Genomic DNA, 20424 nt, shown 5'->3' with positions numbered 1-20424 from the left:
ATTAATTTCTGTTATTTTTTTACTATCCTTTTGAGTCATACTACAAACTTGACTTTCCCTTACTCGAATATTTAGAGCTTTGATTATTCGAGTTCAAGTAAAGTCAAATTTGAAGAAGAAATATATGAGAAAGTTCATTAATTTTCATTAAATTATCGGCTTATCACAAGTCAAATTCTTTTATAGAGTGATACATTTATAATATTAATAAACTTAATTTCCTATTAAAACAGAATGATAACGGTCCAAAAATTTGTATTCTTATTTATATGTATAAAGTGCGGAATTACATTTTATTTTTCTATTTTTCCTCGTGTTCACTCCATGATTTTCTTTTCTGTTTTAGGTTTTGTGTTGGACTCAACTCTGAACCAACATACTCTTCACCATCACCACAAGACTGACTCATCATCATCCTACTCCAACAATAGTCATCATCATGTTCATAACCCCTCCTCGAATAACAAATTATCGGTAGCAGCTGCAGATGAGTCCGTGGCTGCTGCACTGAAAGATATCAAAAAGGCAATTCAGGCGGCTCGAGTACTTCAAAGCACTCGAATCCCTCCTCCAAATCCACCTCTACCATCAGAAATTAATTCTTCCTCCTGTTCTTCTTCCTCCAAGCCTTCTGAGGAGCTCCCACCAACAGGGATAATAGATCCTTGGATACTACGTCAGAATGCAAATCCTACTCCTCCGTTAGCGGAATATGATCCCACGGAAAGTTCTTCAAACCATCCGTCCAATTCTCAGCAGCAACTTGAGCAGCAGCAACAACCCTCTTCCTCGGGAGTTGACTTACACTCCATCATGAATATGAGTAGTACAAGTAGTTGCAATAACAGTGTTACAGGCGGAGGAAGTGGGAAAGAGATTCCGGTAGTATCCTCCTCCTCTTCTTCATCTGCCGCTGCTGCTGGGACGGGAGCCACTACTCCGGTTATTACTTCCAAAGAGAGCATGAGTAGTAGTAGCTGTATTTCGGATTCATCTCCTCTTGGTGGCAACAACAGCCTTCAAACAGTATCTCTTAGCAACAATCATAGCAACAGTGTTGTGGTTGTAGAGGATGAGATCGAAGAAGATGAAGTTGAAGATGATGAGGAGGATGAGGACGTGGATGAAGAAGAAGAGGAAGATGAAGAGGATTCAGAGTCAGACATCGGGGAAGAAAGAGTTCCTACGCCCAAAAATAAAGAAGATGACGATTTGGACACGGATCAAGAGACAGATCGCCTCCTTGGACAGCAGTATAATGATGATAATGGTTACTATGATACAAAGGTAAGGATTGTTTTTTATTCTGTCTTTCAAATTAATTACATGATCCATTTATATCCCTTAAAATGAAAGAAGGGATGGACAAAATGACGATTTAACCCTCGTTACCTTAACATTTTTCTCACACACACACACAAAAAAAAAAAAATATTTAATTACATGATCAACAGAGTGTGACGATTATACTAATTACTTCATTTAAAGATTGAATTATTTTTTAACTATTCCATTCATTTTGTATTCCTAAATATTAATTAAAATGCTAAAAATACTTGTATAATGAGAAAAAATGAATCCTTATTTTTAAATAATCTTAGCAAAATAAGTTTGGGGTTTCAACTAGATATCATTTGTTATTCTTATAGTAAAAACATTCAAATTTTACATTTGATAAAATTTTTTATGAAATATTCTTTACTTTATGTGAATTTTAGGAATCCAATCAGTGCCCCTCCGTTTTGATGAGGCTGCGTTTATTATGTACAATAATAGCTACAACATTTTAGTTTTGTGGCTACTATTATATTCCTTAGTCATCACATTGAAAAAAGAAGAGAAAAAAAAAAAGAAACAGCCTTTAAGCAAAGCAGTTCATTAAATTAACTCAACCTCCATTAAAAATTCCTACATATTTGAATTAATCCTGAAAGAAGTATTTTCAAAATAAATGACAAAATAGAGGTATACCCATTATAAGTTCAGAGGGGATGTGTGTTTAGAAAAAAATAAGTATAGCTCAAGGTGAATAGAAATACATACAAGGTTATACCATAACGCGTGTAATATTGACGTCAGTTGGTACGATATATTATATAGAAAATTCTAGTAATAGGGACATCATAGACTATGAGTGGTTGTGTGTTTTGTCAAAATCTACCTGTCTTGCCCAGCAGTCGATACGATACATTAAATTGAATATTCTAGAAATAGTAACGTTATAGACTTTGATTGGTTGCTTGTTTTGTCAAAATCTGACTATCTTGTCCTGCAATCGGTACGATAAATCAGATTGAAAATTCTAGCAAGCCCAATAACATGATAGTTTTACCTTGTATTTCTATTAACCTTGGTATACCCTTAAGAAAAGGGTAAACAGTTGATGCTTGTGTTCTTTCTTTTTTTTTTTTTATATAATTATCGGGTGTGTATGAACATCTCCCTCTAAAGGAGGAACTCTAGCTTGTCTTTGTTGTAAATTGATTTAAAAATACATAATAAAATAAATTTAAACGAATTTAAATATGATTATAATATTTTCTGAACTAACACTATTTAAAATGTAGAATCTTCCCCCCCTTAATAAGTAAAGTAATACATTTTCTCCTTCATAAAAGAGCATCTGATTTAAAAAAAGTTCTAAATTCATTTTTACTATGTATATACATCAATCTCGTCTTCTACTCGTGCTTTCACGAAAAATCTATCTCGATGTATAAGTTACCCTACACGTCGTTATTTTTAATTTTAATCTTGAAATTATATACAGCAACAGTTGAATTCAATCCTTGCAGCCTTTGGTTAATAAGGAAATAACTAGAGGAGTTTGTCTCTTATGGTGAATTCAGGAGAGGGAGGAGAAAAGGAACACAGGAATGAGGCCAAGATACAAGAAAAAGACTTAGTGCCTTACATAATATGTAACATCTTCCACAAAATGAGGTATTTTCATGATCCTCCTTATGTACTGATTGTCCGAAATGTTGAGATGCCTCTCCTTCAACTCGAGTAACTTATTCTTCGCTTTGTAAAGTTATTTCCTTATTATTAAAAAGGTTGGGATATTTGATTTTGGACTTTCCGCTGTTGATGTCTCAAATTTCGAGATAGCAATAGAAGGTATGACGTGTGGGGAAATATATGGATAATGTTTCAGTAGCAGAGTGAAAAGTACTGACAATAAAAATGTAGATTCAAAGGAATGAAAAGCATTTTCATAAATCCTGGGGTGTACAATATCCCAGTTCTTAAACAGAGGGTTAAGGAGAAGGGTTTCTTTTATTTATAGAATATGTGATTCATAATATTATGTACTATTAGTATAATCTTTGTTATTATTCTGAGAAAGAAAAGAAATGAAACTATCTATGTATTTCAGAACTTGTATGTAAGGGCTTTTATTTATTTAAACCCTGTTTAAAGATTATGTATATACATACATGCACGTTAGGGCGGTTTGTTTTTCCACTTTTTTCGAATTGAAATTAGTGCTAGTTCAAAAAAGATGTAGTACGGAAAGAAAAAAAACATTTGGGGGCATATATTTAGGATGCCCGAAAAAACTACAATTTTTGTCATTATTATTTACTCAATAAAGTTGAAAATAATGCATTAGTCATCCTTCTTAATTGAATAATTATGATGTACATATTTCTAACCCCGCGTTTCCCAATCTTTTTGATTGTGTGCCCCCTTGATAACATTTACCGCGAGTTGCTGTGACTCAGGGAAACAAAATTATTATATAGTTCATATTCCTTCACTGGATTTTTATAGCTAAATAGTGATGGTGTTATTAGACAAGGATATTCTATGCAATTTGTTAGCATATTCAGCTCCAAGCATAACTCGAAGAATGTCTTTGGTTGCTGGCAGCAGCAACTCCTTGGCAATGGTATGAGGTTTCTTGGCTTTGGCGATTCTAAAAGCCACTAAATATGAAGTTTTAATCTCCACCATATTTTGCTGTTGGTATTTGATGCCAAAACCAATCCTGTGATTTTTGTATTTTTTTGGGTTTTTCGATATTAACACGAGAATAAACAATAAGTACATTCAGTATCATACAATAACTTTTTAGAAGGTCATGATTGACCCCAGTTGGGTGTTGCGACCCATAGGTACCATTGTTCCCACCTATAAAAAAAATATATAAATATATGGAAAAACAAACCGGCCTTATGTGCGTAGTGGAAATAATCATCAAGAAGGATAAAGAGAAGATGGAGAGAGGAAGGAAGGAAAGAAAGAGAGAATATTTTATTCATTTATTTCTTTGAAAATGGCTGGAGGGGGAAAATGGTGTTTTTAAATGGAATTTCAATTTGATTTGTACATAAATGTAATTTATATTAAATCAAGATACAAAATATGTACATAAATTTAAAAAAAAGGAGACTGACAGCTGAATCTCTGCATATGAATGAAGTTAATACAATAGTATATCTATTATTAAAGGTACTATTTCATTTGTTAGAATGATTTGATAATAACATTTCCGTTATTTACAAAATCTTGTTTTACAATGACTGTTTAGGTCAGAGGGGTGTTAAACTCATATTGGTTGGGGGAGGGCGAATGCAGCTTAATTTGATCTCCAGATATAGCATTTTTAAAGTGAACAGAGTAAGTACACTAACATTAAATCACCTGCAACATGCTTGTTATCCAAATGGGCACTAAGGTGTCTAAAACCCTCATACCAAGTGTCTCGTTATCTGCGATGCTACTGTACTTTCGTTACAACAGTCCTTAGCGTCTTTTAGCCCGGCTGTTTTTGAGTTGACAAGTTGCAGAATATATTTTCTTATCCTGCTTGACGTAGCTGATCTAATGAAACGTCATGAAAGCTAATTCTCCCAAACATCAAGATGACAACGTTCATTTTCGGTGTCTTTATTTTAACACGCTCAAAATGCTCATGATTTTTATTACTAGTTGTATGTATGTACTTAGGGACCATGTATAAAGTATGTAGACCAGTTTTTGACATTTGTTGCTTCCCTCATGTTTGCATTTGGAAAATCGACAAAATATCCAGTCACTTAAATGTATCAGTGTAGGGGTAAATCCACATCAAATCATCCAGGGCAAAATTTACGCATTTTGCACCAAATTGAAGGTATTAATTTTGTATGAAGGAATTGTTTCCCAAAATATTTATTTTGGGAGAATTAATTTTAGAGACTTAGGAATGGATGTCAGCCATAGGTTTGGTCAGATATTTATTACAACATTAATTTTTTCGATGAAATGTGGATGAAACTTAAAAAAGAAAGAATTTGTTTTATATCTGAAAAATGGAAAGTTTTTACGCGTAATAAATGATATTTTTGAATTCCTCCTGTCAACTAGGTTTCCTTAATTCCTTTTTCAAAATTTCAGGTTTACTGTACCTCTAGAACAGATTTTATGACCAAAAGGGTGGTTATTTTATATGTCGCAATTTTCAACAGGATTATCGACACGGTTGATTAAAAAAAAAAAAAAAAAAAAAGGATATCTCGTGAACTGCTGGGATTCGTTCGAATCATTTCATTATCATGAAAGCTAACTTTGCTGCGATTTTGAAGAAAATGGAAGAGCTATGGTGACAAAAGTATTCTTATTCTGGATGATTTTTTGAGGAAAAATTTCCTTATTTACTCTGAGATGACAATACATTGTTGTTCAATTTTGAGGTCAGTGAATAATGCTTAATACACAGATTACTCAACTTTAGATGACTGAAGGAATGTTATAAATTGTGTACTCTTTAATAATAGTGCGACATTAATATATATAAGTTTGTCTCCCTGGTAAAAAAAAAAAAAAATCTGTGAAAGATTGATCCTCTATGGAATTATCTTGCTAACACTAGTACACTACAAATGTAGGATCAAATTGATGAATCTGTATTTTATAATTAGGGTTATGCTTGTCCTAATTTATTCGGGTCAGTCGAGTCTTAGGATCAAGTCCTTGAGATCAGTAATAAGATAAATGAGCTTCGATAAATTATTCCATTATATAACAGAATAATTTAAAGAAAGAAAAAACCCTATATGACATCACGGGGGATCAATTTATCGTTCGTTAAAAAATGACAAGTGAGATTGGATCTTCGATCTTAAATAAGGACCGACATAGCACTACTTTATCAACCAAATATTTTTTATTCAAATAAATTTGTCTCTCAGGAGACAGCCTATTCAATCAAGTAAAGCATTAACCATCAAAGGTCGAAATAAGATGAAAAAAGCAAAATGTATTAAATTATTAGAACTCCAAAAAGACCAGTCAGATTACAGAGCCCAATGAAGGATCTTGTCATGATAAATATTTAGCTTTGAATTTATAAAGTATGTTGTTATCCAAAGGATATGAATCCGTTGGCAAACGAAACAGGATCGAAATATATATTTTTATATATATTACATCGGAATATTTTGAAATCATCTCATCAAATTGGTCTACGGAGGTTAGATTCTTGTAATAGACCTGATAAAACCCTGGTGTTGTACTGGGCACATACCCTTACACATATGCTCCGAAACAGGGGAGAGGTTAATGGACCCTTTTCCCTCCTCCACTTTTTGAAAAACAATAGAGATAAAAAGATGCTTGACCTTAATGTTATACATATGGATGAATATATACATATATGTCATTAAAAAATATGGAGAGCCCTCATTTTTTTAATTCTTTCCTCTTTTGCATTCTCTTGGCCCTTATTAAAAATTTATTTCATTCCTCTTTTATCATTCTTTTTGAGCTTTCAACTTTTAATTCGAGTGAATAGGTTTTTTTTAAATCTCCTTTTCTTTTGTCAAAATATACCTGCTTGTATGATATCTATTATCATGATAATATTTTCCAGTGTAAATATTTTTTTTTAATTCTTGATGAGGAACTTAAATTTCATCCTTTGTTTGTTAGAATTTTTTTATAGCCAAAGAAAAGGAGGATTATCTATTTTTTATATCAAATAATGTAGTATTTATGTTGGTACACTTAAAGTGGGGTTAGATTTGAGAATATATACTGCTACTTCATAGTTACTTATAGAGTGTCTTCCGGTAACGTCACAATTTTGAAGTCGTCCATTTTAGGATCTAAACGAACATGTTCATAGCAATGAAACCCTTTTTTCATTAATATTATGGGAAATAGTGAACTATTGGATGGCAAAATGGGACCCACAACCCACTTACTGTTTGAATTTTTTTATCGCACAGTTGTCTTGTTTTATTATAAACTAGCGGTAGTAACCGGGATTGCTCCTAGTTATTTGGCATCGACGACATACAAATTTTAATTATAATGATATAGAAAATATTTAACCAACAAATCATTGGTGTCACTCTCCTTTTCTTTATGAGCACACTCACACGCAGCTACTCACTCAATACTTAGACATTCTCTCCTTAAATAATAATAATAATAACACCTTTAGAAAAGAAAACTATTATGAACAAATGAGCCAGGGAGTACTTCAGCTTACTGTAAAATAAACGCCTGCGAGATTTAACTCAGGGATCAGTATTGAAAATCTGTTGTATTTTTTAGCTGCCTCGGGTTTTTTGGGGAAAGAATGATTTTTTGTTCCCTGGGAGTTGTCATTATTTTTTAATTCCTGAGTAGTGAACATTCTTTCCTAAATATATTCAAAATCTGATTGAACATTCGTGTGTGCTCATGAAAGACGGAGCGTAACCCTTAGGATTTGTTACGGAATTATAAATGCAAGTCTTTCCCGGATTCAGAGTAGAATTGGGGATCGACATGGGATAAATTCTATCAAATGTACTTGTTTATATCCTTTTCTCCTTCCTCCCTGGTCCCCTGATTGTGTCTGTTCTAATGAAACTTCGGTGGCATTATTCTTTATCTTCTCCTAAACTTTCTTCAAATTTTCAGGGTTACCATGTTGGTTTTTCGTTTGTTTTTTAGTATCCCCATTCTACAATGGATTCATTGATCATTGATCCCTATTCTTTTTTAATACTGTATTCATATGGTATACACATCAGGGAGCACTATATAGAATGCATTGTGATTTCTTGATACATAAATTAATTTTTACTCCTTCGATGGCTCTCAAATTGAATCAATATTACTTTTTAAAGACTTTTTCTTGACTATTAGCAAGAGTTTTTGTAGAAGATCAAATGTTTCACTGAATACTCAAATTATACATCGTGCTCACATAATAAAATACCCTAGTTCCCTTTATAAAATATCTTTTTAGATTGAAGGAAACAAGATGCTATTATAATACCCAGGAGTGCAGCTTTGTTTTTATTAATAAAGAATATATGATTAAAATGTAGCAAATATATGTTATTACATCATTACAGAATCTTAATTCTTTAGGGTAGATCAAAATTGACTATTAAAATGATAAAAATAAGTATTTCCTCTATCTATCCTACTTTTCTCGTCCTTAATCAATCAATAAGAATAAATTCTAGAAGTTTAGCCATTTTTAGTATATGTCACTTTGATTTAATTTGAATATCCGTGTTTATTATTTGCATCAAGTAGTAATCAACGTCTTTTTTCTTTTTTTTTATTCACAAATAAAAATTTCATGAAAACGAATGAGACATTTGTCCATCTATACAGTAAAATATCAATAATGAACCCCTAAAATAGTGTCTCCTTCAATTGTTATGTAATTTATAAGGTCAATAAAAATGCTATATATATAGAAAACAATTTTTTTGATTGCTGAGATACTGACGGGTCTCTTTTTACTAATAAGTGGGAACAGAATATTAAGTCATGCCTGTTATCCTTCTTTAAAGAAAATATCAAGACCTCATTGTATTTGTTTTACTTTTGCTCGAAATTGGATCTTGTTTTAAAACTTTTGGAGTGTGTGATCCCTAAATAGTACTGCCAGGAATAGGAACATGGGATTGGCTAGTATCAAGCGTCAAAGAGTATCTACTCCAGTCAATGGATACATTAGAAGCCGTCTCTGTCTTACACGTGCATGAAGCGATCATGTTTTTTCATAATTTTCTACTATTTTAACAATATCATTCCATTTCTTATATGTTTCTAATTGAAGTATTTTTAATCAGCTAATCAGCCATTCATTGGTTGTTATCCTGATACCAGAAACAAACTAACAATGCAAAATGGCTGATATTATCAATATATGTTGTGGACATGTGTACCAACATAATACAAAAGAACATTTGAGAATCGAATGAACATTGAATAAGACAATATCGATTTCATTTTGATCAAAGTGCATGTACAGTACATATGCTTACAGTTTTATGTAATATGCCGTGTATCGATTTTGGCAATGATTAATAGAGCAAGTTGGATAAATAACAGATGACTCAAAATATTATGAGCATACATACATATGATGTATTAATTTATGGATTGTTTGTTACACTCCAAAGAACAGAAAAAAAACTATAACTTTTAATCTTTACTTTTGATATTTTTTATTATTCTCAAAATAACACCGCTGAATTAACTACAAATTCCTCATCTAATGGGCTATATATATAAATTAAATCTATACAAATTATATTAATATAAGAACCAGGGATAGGATATGTGTAAAATATGCAACTCACTGAGTAAATATTTTTTCATAAATATATATTTTACGGGCAATGTGGAAAATCTGGCATTTTGCAAAATTACCGGACAATCTCTAAAATTTTCAATTGAGTGGTTAATGGTAATTTTAACTTGATTTACATTGTTAGGTGAAATGAATGTGGGTAATTTGATTATTAAACAGTTCATTGGTAAACTATTTGATCATTAAGGATTTCATTATGATACAATTTCAAGGCAAGCAATTTTATTTTGCAAAATATACCTCGGCCAACAGGTTGTGCAGGTAGACATCTGGACCCTAAAGGAATCAAAACTTATAGCAACCACTATCCTGAGTATCAAGGACACCTTTTAATATATTATAATACACCCCGGCCTATGGGTTATGCAAGTGAACTGCTTATCGACAAGAGGGAACAAAACCTATAGCCGCTGCTCTCCTGAGTATCAAGCAGGGATGTGGAGTAGAAGTCAGTGAAATTTTTGGTAGTCAGAGTCAGGAGTCGGAAAATTTGTACCCACTCCGGCTTCAAAAATTATTATAATTTATGTAAACAAAACTTATTTATAATCAAAGGCTTATATTGAACATTCGTATAGTTATTTTCTTAATGGTTATATATTATACATATTAAGTACTATTAATTTATAAAACTTATTCAGTTAACTAATTTATAAAACTTATTAAGTTAACTAATTGATAAAACTTTTTAAGTTAACTAATTTATAAATTTACTTAACAAATATCCAAAGTGCTTTATAGTCCAAACAATCACCATTCCCAAACACTTCTCAAGCCTAAATTATTATTTACATAGCCACTAGCCGTGTGAGTTCATTAATTAGACAATTAAAGTTATCAGAGAAAAGTTTGACATTGCAGTGAGATGTTGTGTTTATTATGTATTATCCAAAACTTATAAATGTATGCATTGGTAATAAATAGATTTTTATACATTTCATTTCTTGTTCATCTAGTTAAATATCTTATATTCCAAATATGTTCCTTATACTTGCTACAATTATTTACAACATAATACTAATAACTACCTATATTTATAAATTAAATCTATATTTAAAGTATATATATTAAAATTTAAAATACTCGATCACTCAATAGTACTTATATTGGCTATAAAAATTATTATCAAAAAATAATAATGTAGGTTGGATTTGGAGTTGGAATCCAAGTCGGACATTTTATTTACTGACTCTGCAGACCTGGTATCAAGGACCCCTTTTTATATCCTATGATAACCTTGTCCCACGGGTTGTGTGATTAAACCACTGGCCCAAAAAGGTGGATCATTACTTACCGCTTTCCTTAGCATTAAGGACCCCTTTTAATGTTCTATAATAGACCCCAGCTCATGGGGCGTGCATGTAAACCACTGGCCCAAAAAGGTAGTTCATTAACCACTGCTACCCCTTCATTAAGCATCAGGAACCTTTATTATTCACACAAACCAAGGGATACTTATGTAGTGGGCTCTGTATAGGTATGTGTAACTTTGGTGGTGGTTTATGACCGTCAAGCGGCTCCTGTGCGTCCGGAGGTTCAGGTGTTTTTTAATACTAAAATCTAGGCCAAGAAGATGAGTAATTTGAATGAACTGGATAAAATGTGGGTATATCAGGATAACTACAGCAAAAGTAAGATCTAATAAAATTTACATTAGAATTGTTGATTCTATTTAATAATATTTGAACAAAACAGTTTATATTTTATATATTAATTTTATTTGTTTTCTTCAAAATAGAGATAAACAAAAGCTTATTTAAATATACTTCAACATCAAATGTAATCATTTCAAAAAATCATCTTTCTGAACATATCTTATATTACAATATGCCTATATTTTTAATTAATTTATCCTGAACATAAACACATTCACCAAATAAGCTACTTTTGCAGTATTTGCTACTACAGAGGTGTCATATTTTTTTGTAGATGAACTTATTTGTTTGGAGGTTGCACAAATCTAAGCCCTCGAGTCCAACTTTTATCGGATAGATATTGCCTGGAATTAAGTTCGCACAATACCAGAGTGAAAGCAGATATTTTTGGCATACTCAACAAAACATTGTCCATCACCCAATTTATTAATCTTGTTGGCACGTGGCCACATCATAAGGTTGTCTTGAATGCCCCTATTTGCTCTCTTATATGATTTCTGAGATTGTGAGTGATAGGGATTTCCATTCACAAGTTCACTTGCACCACACATTGGTCGAGGTCAATTATAGATTATTAGTAGGGGTCCTATATTCTCAGGGAAGCTGTGGTTAATGACACACTTTTTTGACCACCGGTTCACTTGCACAGCTTATGTGCTGGAGTATATTATAGGATATTGAAAGGGGTCCTCGATGCTCAGGGAAGCGGTGGCGTTGGGTAATGATCTAACTTTTGAACCAATCTTCTTGTGAAATTAAAGGAAGAGTTTTTTCCAACAAAAATGTATCCAGGGGTTCTTTCAATACGATGAATCTCTCAATCATTATATACAAAGAAATTCACCTTGTCTCTATGTCCATTTACAAATTTAAAGGGTCCTTTTTTTAGAATTGCAAGTTCCTCCTTCGAACAACCAGATTTAAAGATTTAATGTGTGGGCCGCACACGTAACATCGTTGATCGATAAAATCTTAGATATCCTCAACATATTTGCTGTATTATCCGTTGTAATAGATATTAATTTCTCTCTACACGAGAACTCCGAAAGTACAGCCAAGTTCTCGCTGGTATGACGTTCTTCTATTTTGCTGCATGCTAGAAATTTTGCTGTGAAGGTGTTGTCCTTCAAGTAGTGACAAGTTACTGACAAAAACCTTCCCCATTGATATATGTACAACAGTCGAATATGTGGCTTGACATACAATAAAGTAGTTATACATAAGGAGTTTGCAATATTGAACAATATATTAAGTTATTAACCAAATTATTAACTTTTGATATTTCTTTGATGGACTTCCTCTTGATTACTCTGTATTCTTCAAATAAAAACTTTTCCGTCAAATGTTTCTCAACAAAACGATGTATTTTCTTTCAAGGGTAGGAATGAAGTCCCTTGCAGATGGTTCTTTAGTAAATGAAAGAGGCAAATACCTTTTCACTAGCATTTTCAATAATTTTTTATAAATAATGTTTTGTCTAAGGTTGTTTAGAGGATTCTTTAAAAATCTCTTTTTTTAGTTGTTTATTTTTTTTCACGCTCAATCCATGTGTATCTAGATCTCAATGTAGTGACGTAGTAGAGCTGTTACTGCCATAACTTTTTTTGCAAACAATACACGAAATTTTTCCTTGTTTTATAAAATGCTCTAATACAAAAGAAGTTCTAGGAACAAGTCTATTAGAAAAATTAGTCAAAACATCCGTTGACTCGTTCAAATTCTCTTCAGAGCTTAATGTAGTTTCCAAAATTTCAGTAGCTGAATTATCATCCTAAATAAATTTAAGGCTATTAAGTGGTTAATATTTGAGACTAGAAAATTACCAAATTTAGATTATTTTCTCCATCAATATCTGGCCGACAAACTATTGAAGTTCCAGTAGGAATAATGTCTTCAAATCGAATGTATCCATTTTCAGTGTACCAATAATTTATTTCAAAGAAAAAGGGAAATTATTAAGTCTATATTTTTTTTTCTTTTAAAGGGTAAATAATGAAGTTTTTAATTATTTGTTCGAAATTCAAGTATTTACCACCGATATAAACTGATCACTTACGAAATAAATTATTAAGAGTTGTTGTTCCTTACTCTATTCTTTAATCTTTGTTCCATTTTTTCAGAGTCAGAAGGGAGGGGTGACGTCACATGTTTTCTTTTTCTTATTTTTATTGGACTCAAAGTATAATTGAGGATCAACATCGGATTAATTTTTGGTCGATGTCCTTAGTTATTTCCTTCTACTCCTCGTCACATCTGTTTATAGATGGCCTAATGAAACTTCATGATAGCTTTTAAATGTATTTTCTGTAACCAATTTAATTTTTTAAATTAATTGTTAAATTAGTATCAAGTCATTCTTTGTCCATTCAGATCTATATATGAATATTATAAAAATTCTTTGAAGAGTCACCAAATGTTTTTATCGTACCATCTTAGTATTTGATTAAAAAATGCTGCATACTTATATAATATGTTAATAACTTGAGAAATCTCATTTTTTTCATATTTGATGCAGTGTTAATTCCGTCAGCAATATTTTAATTCGTCTCATCTACATAATATTTCGTCAAGAATAAAATGTATTATTTATTACAATACAAAATAATAATAATCGTGCTGGAACATTTTGTTGAACAACCACACGGCAGAAAAAATAGTATATATTCTAAAGAGGGAACATTAATTCCAATTTTGTTGAGGCACTCTCCAAAAAAGTTAGATAGTCTATTTGAGTCCAAAAATATTAAAATTTTTAGTATCAGCAGAGATAACGCTCCTGTAAGAAACCCTCTGAAGTTTGGTCCATTTCCCTATTTACTTAACATATACTAGTCACAACATAAATATTACATATAATAAGTCTATTTTTATAAATAATTATATTATAGTGTTGATAAGTCAGACCCCCCCTCCCCCATGATGAAAACTACAAACGCCGCCCTGATGATCACCCCTTTCATCAAATTTGTAAAAAGTCGGAAGAGAGATATCCCATCCCATTAAATCTTTTATACCAAATAAGTTGAATATCGGCACGTATAAAAAATTAATCTTTAATAATATTTATGCGAATAAGTTAAAAAATTAAAATATATTTGTGGTAGACAATACCTTCAGCTTCAAGCATAGCCTCTAATCTGGCCCTGAATCTAACACAAGTATTGTTGAGGAACACCTTCTCCATGCTCTCCATTGCCTCGAGAATGGAAGCTTGCAAGGAGTCAAAAGTGTTATGTACACGTTTATTGGACTCTCTCTCCAATACACCAACACAAAGTGTTCAGATTCTGTATGTTAGAAAACCACATTTCCTTGGCCTTTTACATTCAGGAAGTCTGGAGTGCGTTTTTTCTTCTCACAAACGATCATGAGTCTTCCTTGCAGTAGTAATGTAAAATGTGGGTTGAGGATTTGTTGCAGAGAGTTATAATTGTAAGCCTTGAGTATAATTGAGGATCCACATCAGTGTAATTATAGTCAATGTCCTTGTTAACTTCCTTCTTCCCCCTCCTTCCTCACCACAGCTGATTGTGGCTGATGTAACGAAGTGCCATGACAGCTAAGCATTGTTAAATAGCAAAATATCCAACGAAGCATTCTTCAAATTGTTACTAGTTACGATATATATTTTCGATTTAACCCCAAAATACACAGGAGTTTCATCACGAAACTCCTAGAAAGTATTGTCAACATTATAAGCAGTTGATCTGTTCAGCTTCCTAAACTCAATAATCTCGTTGAGATGCATTTGGTATGGAAGTACACAGTAATGGTCGCACGGCGTTCGTATTCCGTGAACATGTTAAGGATTTGTATGTTTTCTTATACAGTTTGTGAGCTAAATCTAATGATCACACTTCATCAACGTACATCTCAGGTTTGCCATGATATTAAAGTCTAAACTTGTTCTGGATTTAAAATCCCCACCCAGTATCGTAGATATGTATCCTTCATATCATCCTTCATATCATGATGGATAAAGTAAGACACTCATAATGAGTTCAAGTTACATTCATATACCACCTTAAGATAGAGTCTCGTCTTAGAGTTTATGGTGTGTTTCTCCCTTATGGGAACACGTATTTATTGTTAGTGTTATTATGTTTCTCTCTTTATCTATATACATACATATATATAGATGGATATTCCCTATCTTTTGCGCTATAATTTATTAATAGAAGTCCTCTTTTTTCCTCAGATGTTTGGTTCAATATATATATACAAATACCTACATAGGATTAAGAATGTGTCTCAAGAGACTCATAAAAAGAAAGAGAGGATACAAAAACAGGCATAGGGGGGTGAAATACACATATATCAAGCATGTATGTATATAAATGAAATTAAAACAAAGAAAAAGTTTTTTAATATACATAAATGCATTGAAATGATGATTGAGGAACTATATTCTAAAAGCCCACTCAATTTCGTCTCCCTCTCTCTAAAAATAATTGATACATAGTAGTGTTGAGACTCAGTTCAAACCCGAAGTTGTGGATCCAATTTGGTATAAAGGGATTTTTATAAACCAATTTGCATCAATATTCCGATGGCCCTGCGATCTTAGCCATGACTGAAATTTAATAATTTTCAAATTGTGGACCTATTTTTTCCTTACTCTTGATTTATGCAAGACATTTAACTCCTTATGACGTTTTTGAAGATGGATGTTCTCCCTTTTGAAACACAGCTGACGTTATCAATAATCCATTGAAAAAGTGAATTTCAAATTTGACCGGTCCAGACATAATTAGTACGGTGGTCTCTATCTATGGTCTGATTTTCTTCCCACTCCTGATTTATAGTTTTTTGTACACATGATTCATGTAACACATTTAACTTTATGATGTTGTAGGTTCGTGTTTTGACCACTTTGAAACACAAGTGACGTCATCAACAGTTCATCTATCGAATTGCTCTAGAACAAATTTTATATGAGAGCCTTCTAGTCCATATTTTTATGTATTATGTATCCAGACCTTTTTTTGTGACCTATACAGACCAAATTAGACCGAAACACAACACTATTACAAATGTTCTATTAATAATAGTTTATACGATAAGTGGACGTCTTTAATCCATAGGAAATTTATATAACTTAGGAAGGAAAGGGTTAAATACGGAAGAAACTTTCAGTATTTCAAAGTTTATATTCTTTACGTTTCTCCATAAATTTTTGATGCCTTTAAAAATATATATATATAATTTAATGGAAAAGGAATGAAATAAAATACTTTTCCATTACTATTACCAACCTTGTTCCTTTTATACACAATTTATACTCAAATGGTTCCCGTCTGTAAGTGAGTTGTGTGAATGCTGGAGGCATCTCCTCGTTGAAGTTTTCCCTACGCTCAAATATAGCACATTAATTCAATATCTTTTAAAAAAGATGATGAAACACATTTATCAGGAGACGATATGAGAGTTAATATTATGCAAATGGAAATTACGTGTTAGTCCTTTTATATAGTAGATGTTAAGCCTGCTAGTATGAAGGATCTCTCAGAGGGTATCACAGATAGTGGGTTTTTATCCTTCTCGAGTGCAACTTATTGCAATACCCAGCAATAGAACGATTCGACTTTGTGATATGCATCAAGCTGTAGATATTTAAATAACAATAACACATAATAACATAAAATACTACACGTAATATTTTTGGTTTTGGTTTCACTAGTGATTCATATTTTTTAAAGCTCTTTATTTATATTGCTGATTTATGTACATATAAATAAATAATGTTAGGAATAATTGTGTTAATAAAAACATACATAAACATTGTTGTGTAAAATTAAACATACTAACCAATACCTAACAACGATAAAAGTATCCAAAATCAATTAATTAATTAAAAGGTAAATAATGAAACACTGGTGTAATACTCGTCAATTGATGGTGTTAATCTCTCTATAAAATAAATCGAATACTCCCGGACGATTTCTTTAACGTAGAATAATATAGAATGGAATCGGATATAAGATACGTAATCACTTAGGCCCAGGAGTTACCTACCATGTTTGGGATATTTTTTTTTAAATAAGTGACATATCTCGCAGAGTAAATATAATTATTACCCTCATATCTTGCCCGCCAATTGTTACACTATTCTTTGAAGCACAGAAAGATTTTGCACTTAACAGTGCAAAATGAATTATCGACTTTCTGAGGAGGATTTTATCGATGAAACACCAAATAAAAAAGAGGCAACCTATCTAATATATGTTCCCAATAACAATATACATCATATATAATTCCAGAAATAAATATCAATTGTGAATGCTTACATTATTTATTTGTATACAATATACATACCTGCAGATGTAAATAATGTATTTTTGAGCTATTTCTTGCCAAATAATACTAATTTTTATCTATAATATTTAGATATTTACTACATAAATAATAGTGTTGATACCAGAATTTGGCCAGTGAATGTAACTTAAAATAACTTGGATAAGTAAATTAACTAGTTCATTATTTAAACACTGTTATTTAAATATTTTAAAAACTTAACTAGTTACTTTTTTAAATTTTAAAATCTTAGCTTTAACTTAACTTGATTAAGTTAAACCGAAAATCCGAAAAGACTTCCTTGAACGTCTTTTATTCCACAAAACTAAACTATGAAATGAATGCCGATCCCTTTCTTTGAATGAAAATATGACCCAAGTTATATAAAAAATAAAAAAGACCTTGCTCAAAAGGTGGAATTCATTTTATGATTCTTATTTGGATCTTCTAACTCAAAAATATCTTTTCGACGACTTTTTCCAGGCTGTAAACCCTCTCTTCTCACAAAGAGGAGAAATAAAGTTTCCTGGAGAGTTGTTGTCAGTCATGTCCCCAGTGGGAGTGGGACTTGATTTTCTTTAGGGTCAGGAAAACACCATGTTAGGACAGCTGCTACTAAATCTACTCGCGACAAAACATCAACTTCAAGAGCTGTTGAAGTCTTGATTGATAACGTGTTCTAGCACAACTGCTCGAACTCCAACAACGATGTCGAGATTTATTTTCAGTTGAACACGTGTAATACAGTCGTATTTAATTCAATCATAGCATCTTTTACCGTCCCTGAATTTAAACTACGATGGTTGATGAAGCCTAAAAAGAAATAAGGAGTGAAAATGCTTGCTCTGAAAACAGCTTAAATTATGTGCCAAATTCTACCTCCAAATATTCTGAATGATATATCACCTCCACAGAGTCATCCAGAACATGTGTGAATTCGAAACTGATTATATTGACTTCAATTTAGCTCACCTTGAATTCCTTAAATATATAAACCACTTCTTTACTAAAACTTCATCATTAGATCTATAGTTGAATAAATGTTTACAGAATATCATATTATGATTTCATCCTCGGCTCCTGTAAAAGTAGTATTTAGTATTGTTGGGTGGATTTTTTGCAAAAAAGGAACTGTTTGAATTCTTCATTTTTTGAAAAAATATTATTTTTGAAATTAAATAAGATATTGTGGTATAAAATATATATATTATTTAAAATAATAAATATTTTGTTGTTTTTCTTTTTCTCTTTCGTTCCTTATAAGCTCTCCAAAAGGATGTTTTTGGAAATATGTGTGCTTGGTTTGTAGCAAAAGGATTAAAAATAAAACTAATCTAAACCTTGAATCGGTGTATAAACTTAACTAATTAATATTTTATAGTTTTTTTACCTCCTCCAGTAGTTATCATATCATTGTTGTTTGCTTCGAAACAAAAGTCGTTTGGAGTTTGAATCTGGTTTTTTCCTTGGTCGTTCAATTGGAAGTGGAGAAAATCCCAGCCAGACAGACTAACAGAATAGCCTTTTATTATATAGCCTTCATAAATTTCTGAATTGACTTTCTCTTAAATGGTTATTTTTTAATATCGAAATTAACTTTAACTTAACCAAGGTTGGGTAAGTTAATTTAACTTAAATTACTCTTAAGTTAATTAAATTTAACTTAACTACTGAAAAAGATATGGCTAACTTGTCCATCACTGGTTGATACTTGGTATAAGGGTGTTTATTTGTGTCTCAGATGACAACTCATTTTTAAGAATGAGCACTTACAATAAAAACGAAATGAAAAAGGAACTACAGGTAAAAATATTGAATTTGACTTTAGATGAAGTTTACCAAAGAGCGCGTGTATGTAAAGGACATCCAGGTAGTACTCTAAAGACTAATGCATCTGAGTTCATTTGACTACATTTAGATTAAAATGAGTAAGGCATGCAAGGTAGTCTATGCCTAGAATTGAGTAGTTTCTAATGAAAAAAAAGAAAGAAAGGAGAGTGAGGAAAAGGCAGGAGTGACACATATGGTACACCTGAATTAAGACCCTTGTTAATATCAGCTCCCTATTATATGTTGTTGTTGTTTTTTTTTTGGGGGAGGGGAGAAAATGAATTACCTTCTACCTTTAAAATCACATTATTCAAAGTGGGTTTCGCCAAAGTTTGATATAGATCCCCTCTATTCATTTACATCCCAAATATCAAACCTTTGTTATTATGTCCTTTTCAAAGACAATGGATTTGATGCTAGCGCAACGGTTAAATGGTGGTCATCCTTTTTTCCCCCAAAGCCCTCAAAATCAATGATTTGAACAAAATACTTTGTCTGATATTTACCATCCATACGAAATTTAGCAGTCCCTCTCAAATGGCTTACAACCTATTTTTGCTTCTCCCTAACTTACATGCGTTTTTGGAAAAGCCAGAGGGTACCAATATTTACTCCTTTCTATTTGACCGTTATGCTACGATGAAATCAACTATACTTTGTCTTTTTTTCTGTTCGTATTGACTTTTTTACTCCAACTAGAATAAGTGATAGCCTGATAAACTCCTTGTTATGATCGGCATTCTAGGACTATTTATAGATGTACGTTTAAAACAACGACAATTAATATATGTCACACTGTATGTGTTTTCTTTTCGACGGCATTTTGAAAATGTATGAGTACCTTAGTAAGATGCTTATTTTTAATAGAAAAACGATATTTTCCTTTTTTGATGGTTGGTTTGCAACGAAGTTATAAACAGATCAAGACGCTTGTTATCTTAGTTGAAATTTTTAAAAAAATGGTTCCTCTCATTAAAATTCACAAATCGATCAAAAATTTAATTAAGTAGCAAATATGTTTGCCCATTTAGGGTTCCTTATGTGGGAACC

General features: G+C 31.8%; 1 protein-coding gene across 6 annotated transcripts in view; it reads left to right on the top strand.

Annotated features, from left to right (window-relative positions):
* The window catches only part of LOC121127513 (uncharacterized), a 144109-nt gene that overhangs the window by 96932 nt on the left and 26753 nt on the right, over positions 1 to 20424 (top strand). For all 6 annotated transcript variants that reach the window (XM_071893965.1, XM_071893964.1, XM_071893963.1 and 3 more), the window contains one exon: positions 347 to 1287. In XM_071893965.1, the coding sequence (XP_071750066.1) occupies positions 347 to 1287 (941 nt within the window). The remainder of the gene's footprint in view (positions 1 to 346; positions 1288 to 20424) is intronic.

This window comes from Lepeophtheirus salmonis, unplaced genomic scaffold (genome assembly GCF_016086655.4).
Source record: "Lepeophtheirus salmonis unplaced genomic scaffold, UVic_Lsal_1.4 unplaced_contig_75_pilon, whole genome shotgun sequence".
Classification (NCBI taxonomy): domain Eukaryota; kingdom Metazoa; phylum Arthropoda; class Copepoda; order Siphonostomatoida; family Caligidae; genus Lepeophtheirus; species Lepeophtheirus salmonis.
Note: the sequence above shows the minus strand (reverse complement) of the source record. Positions and strands in the feature narration are given on the sequence as shown.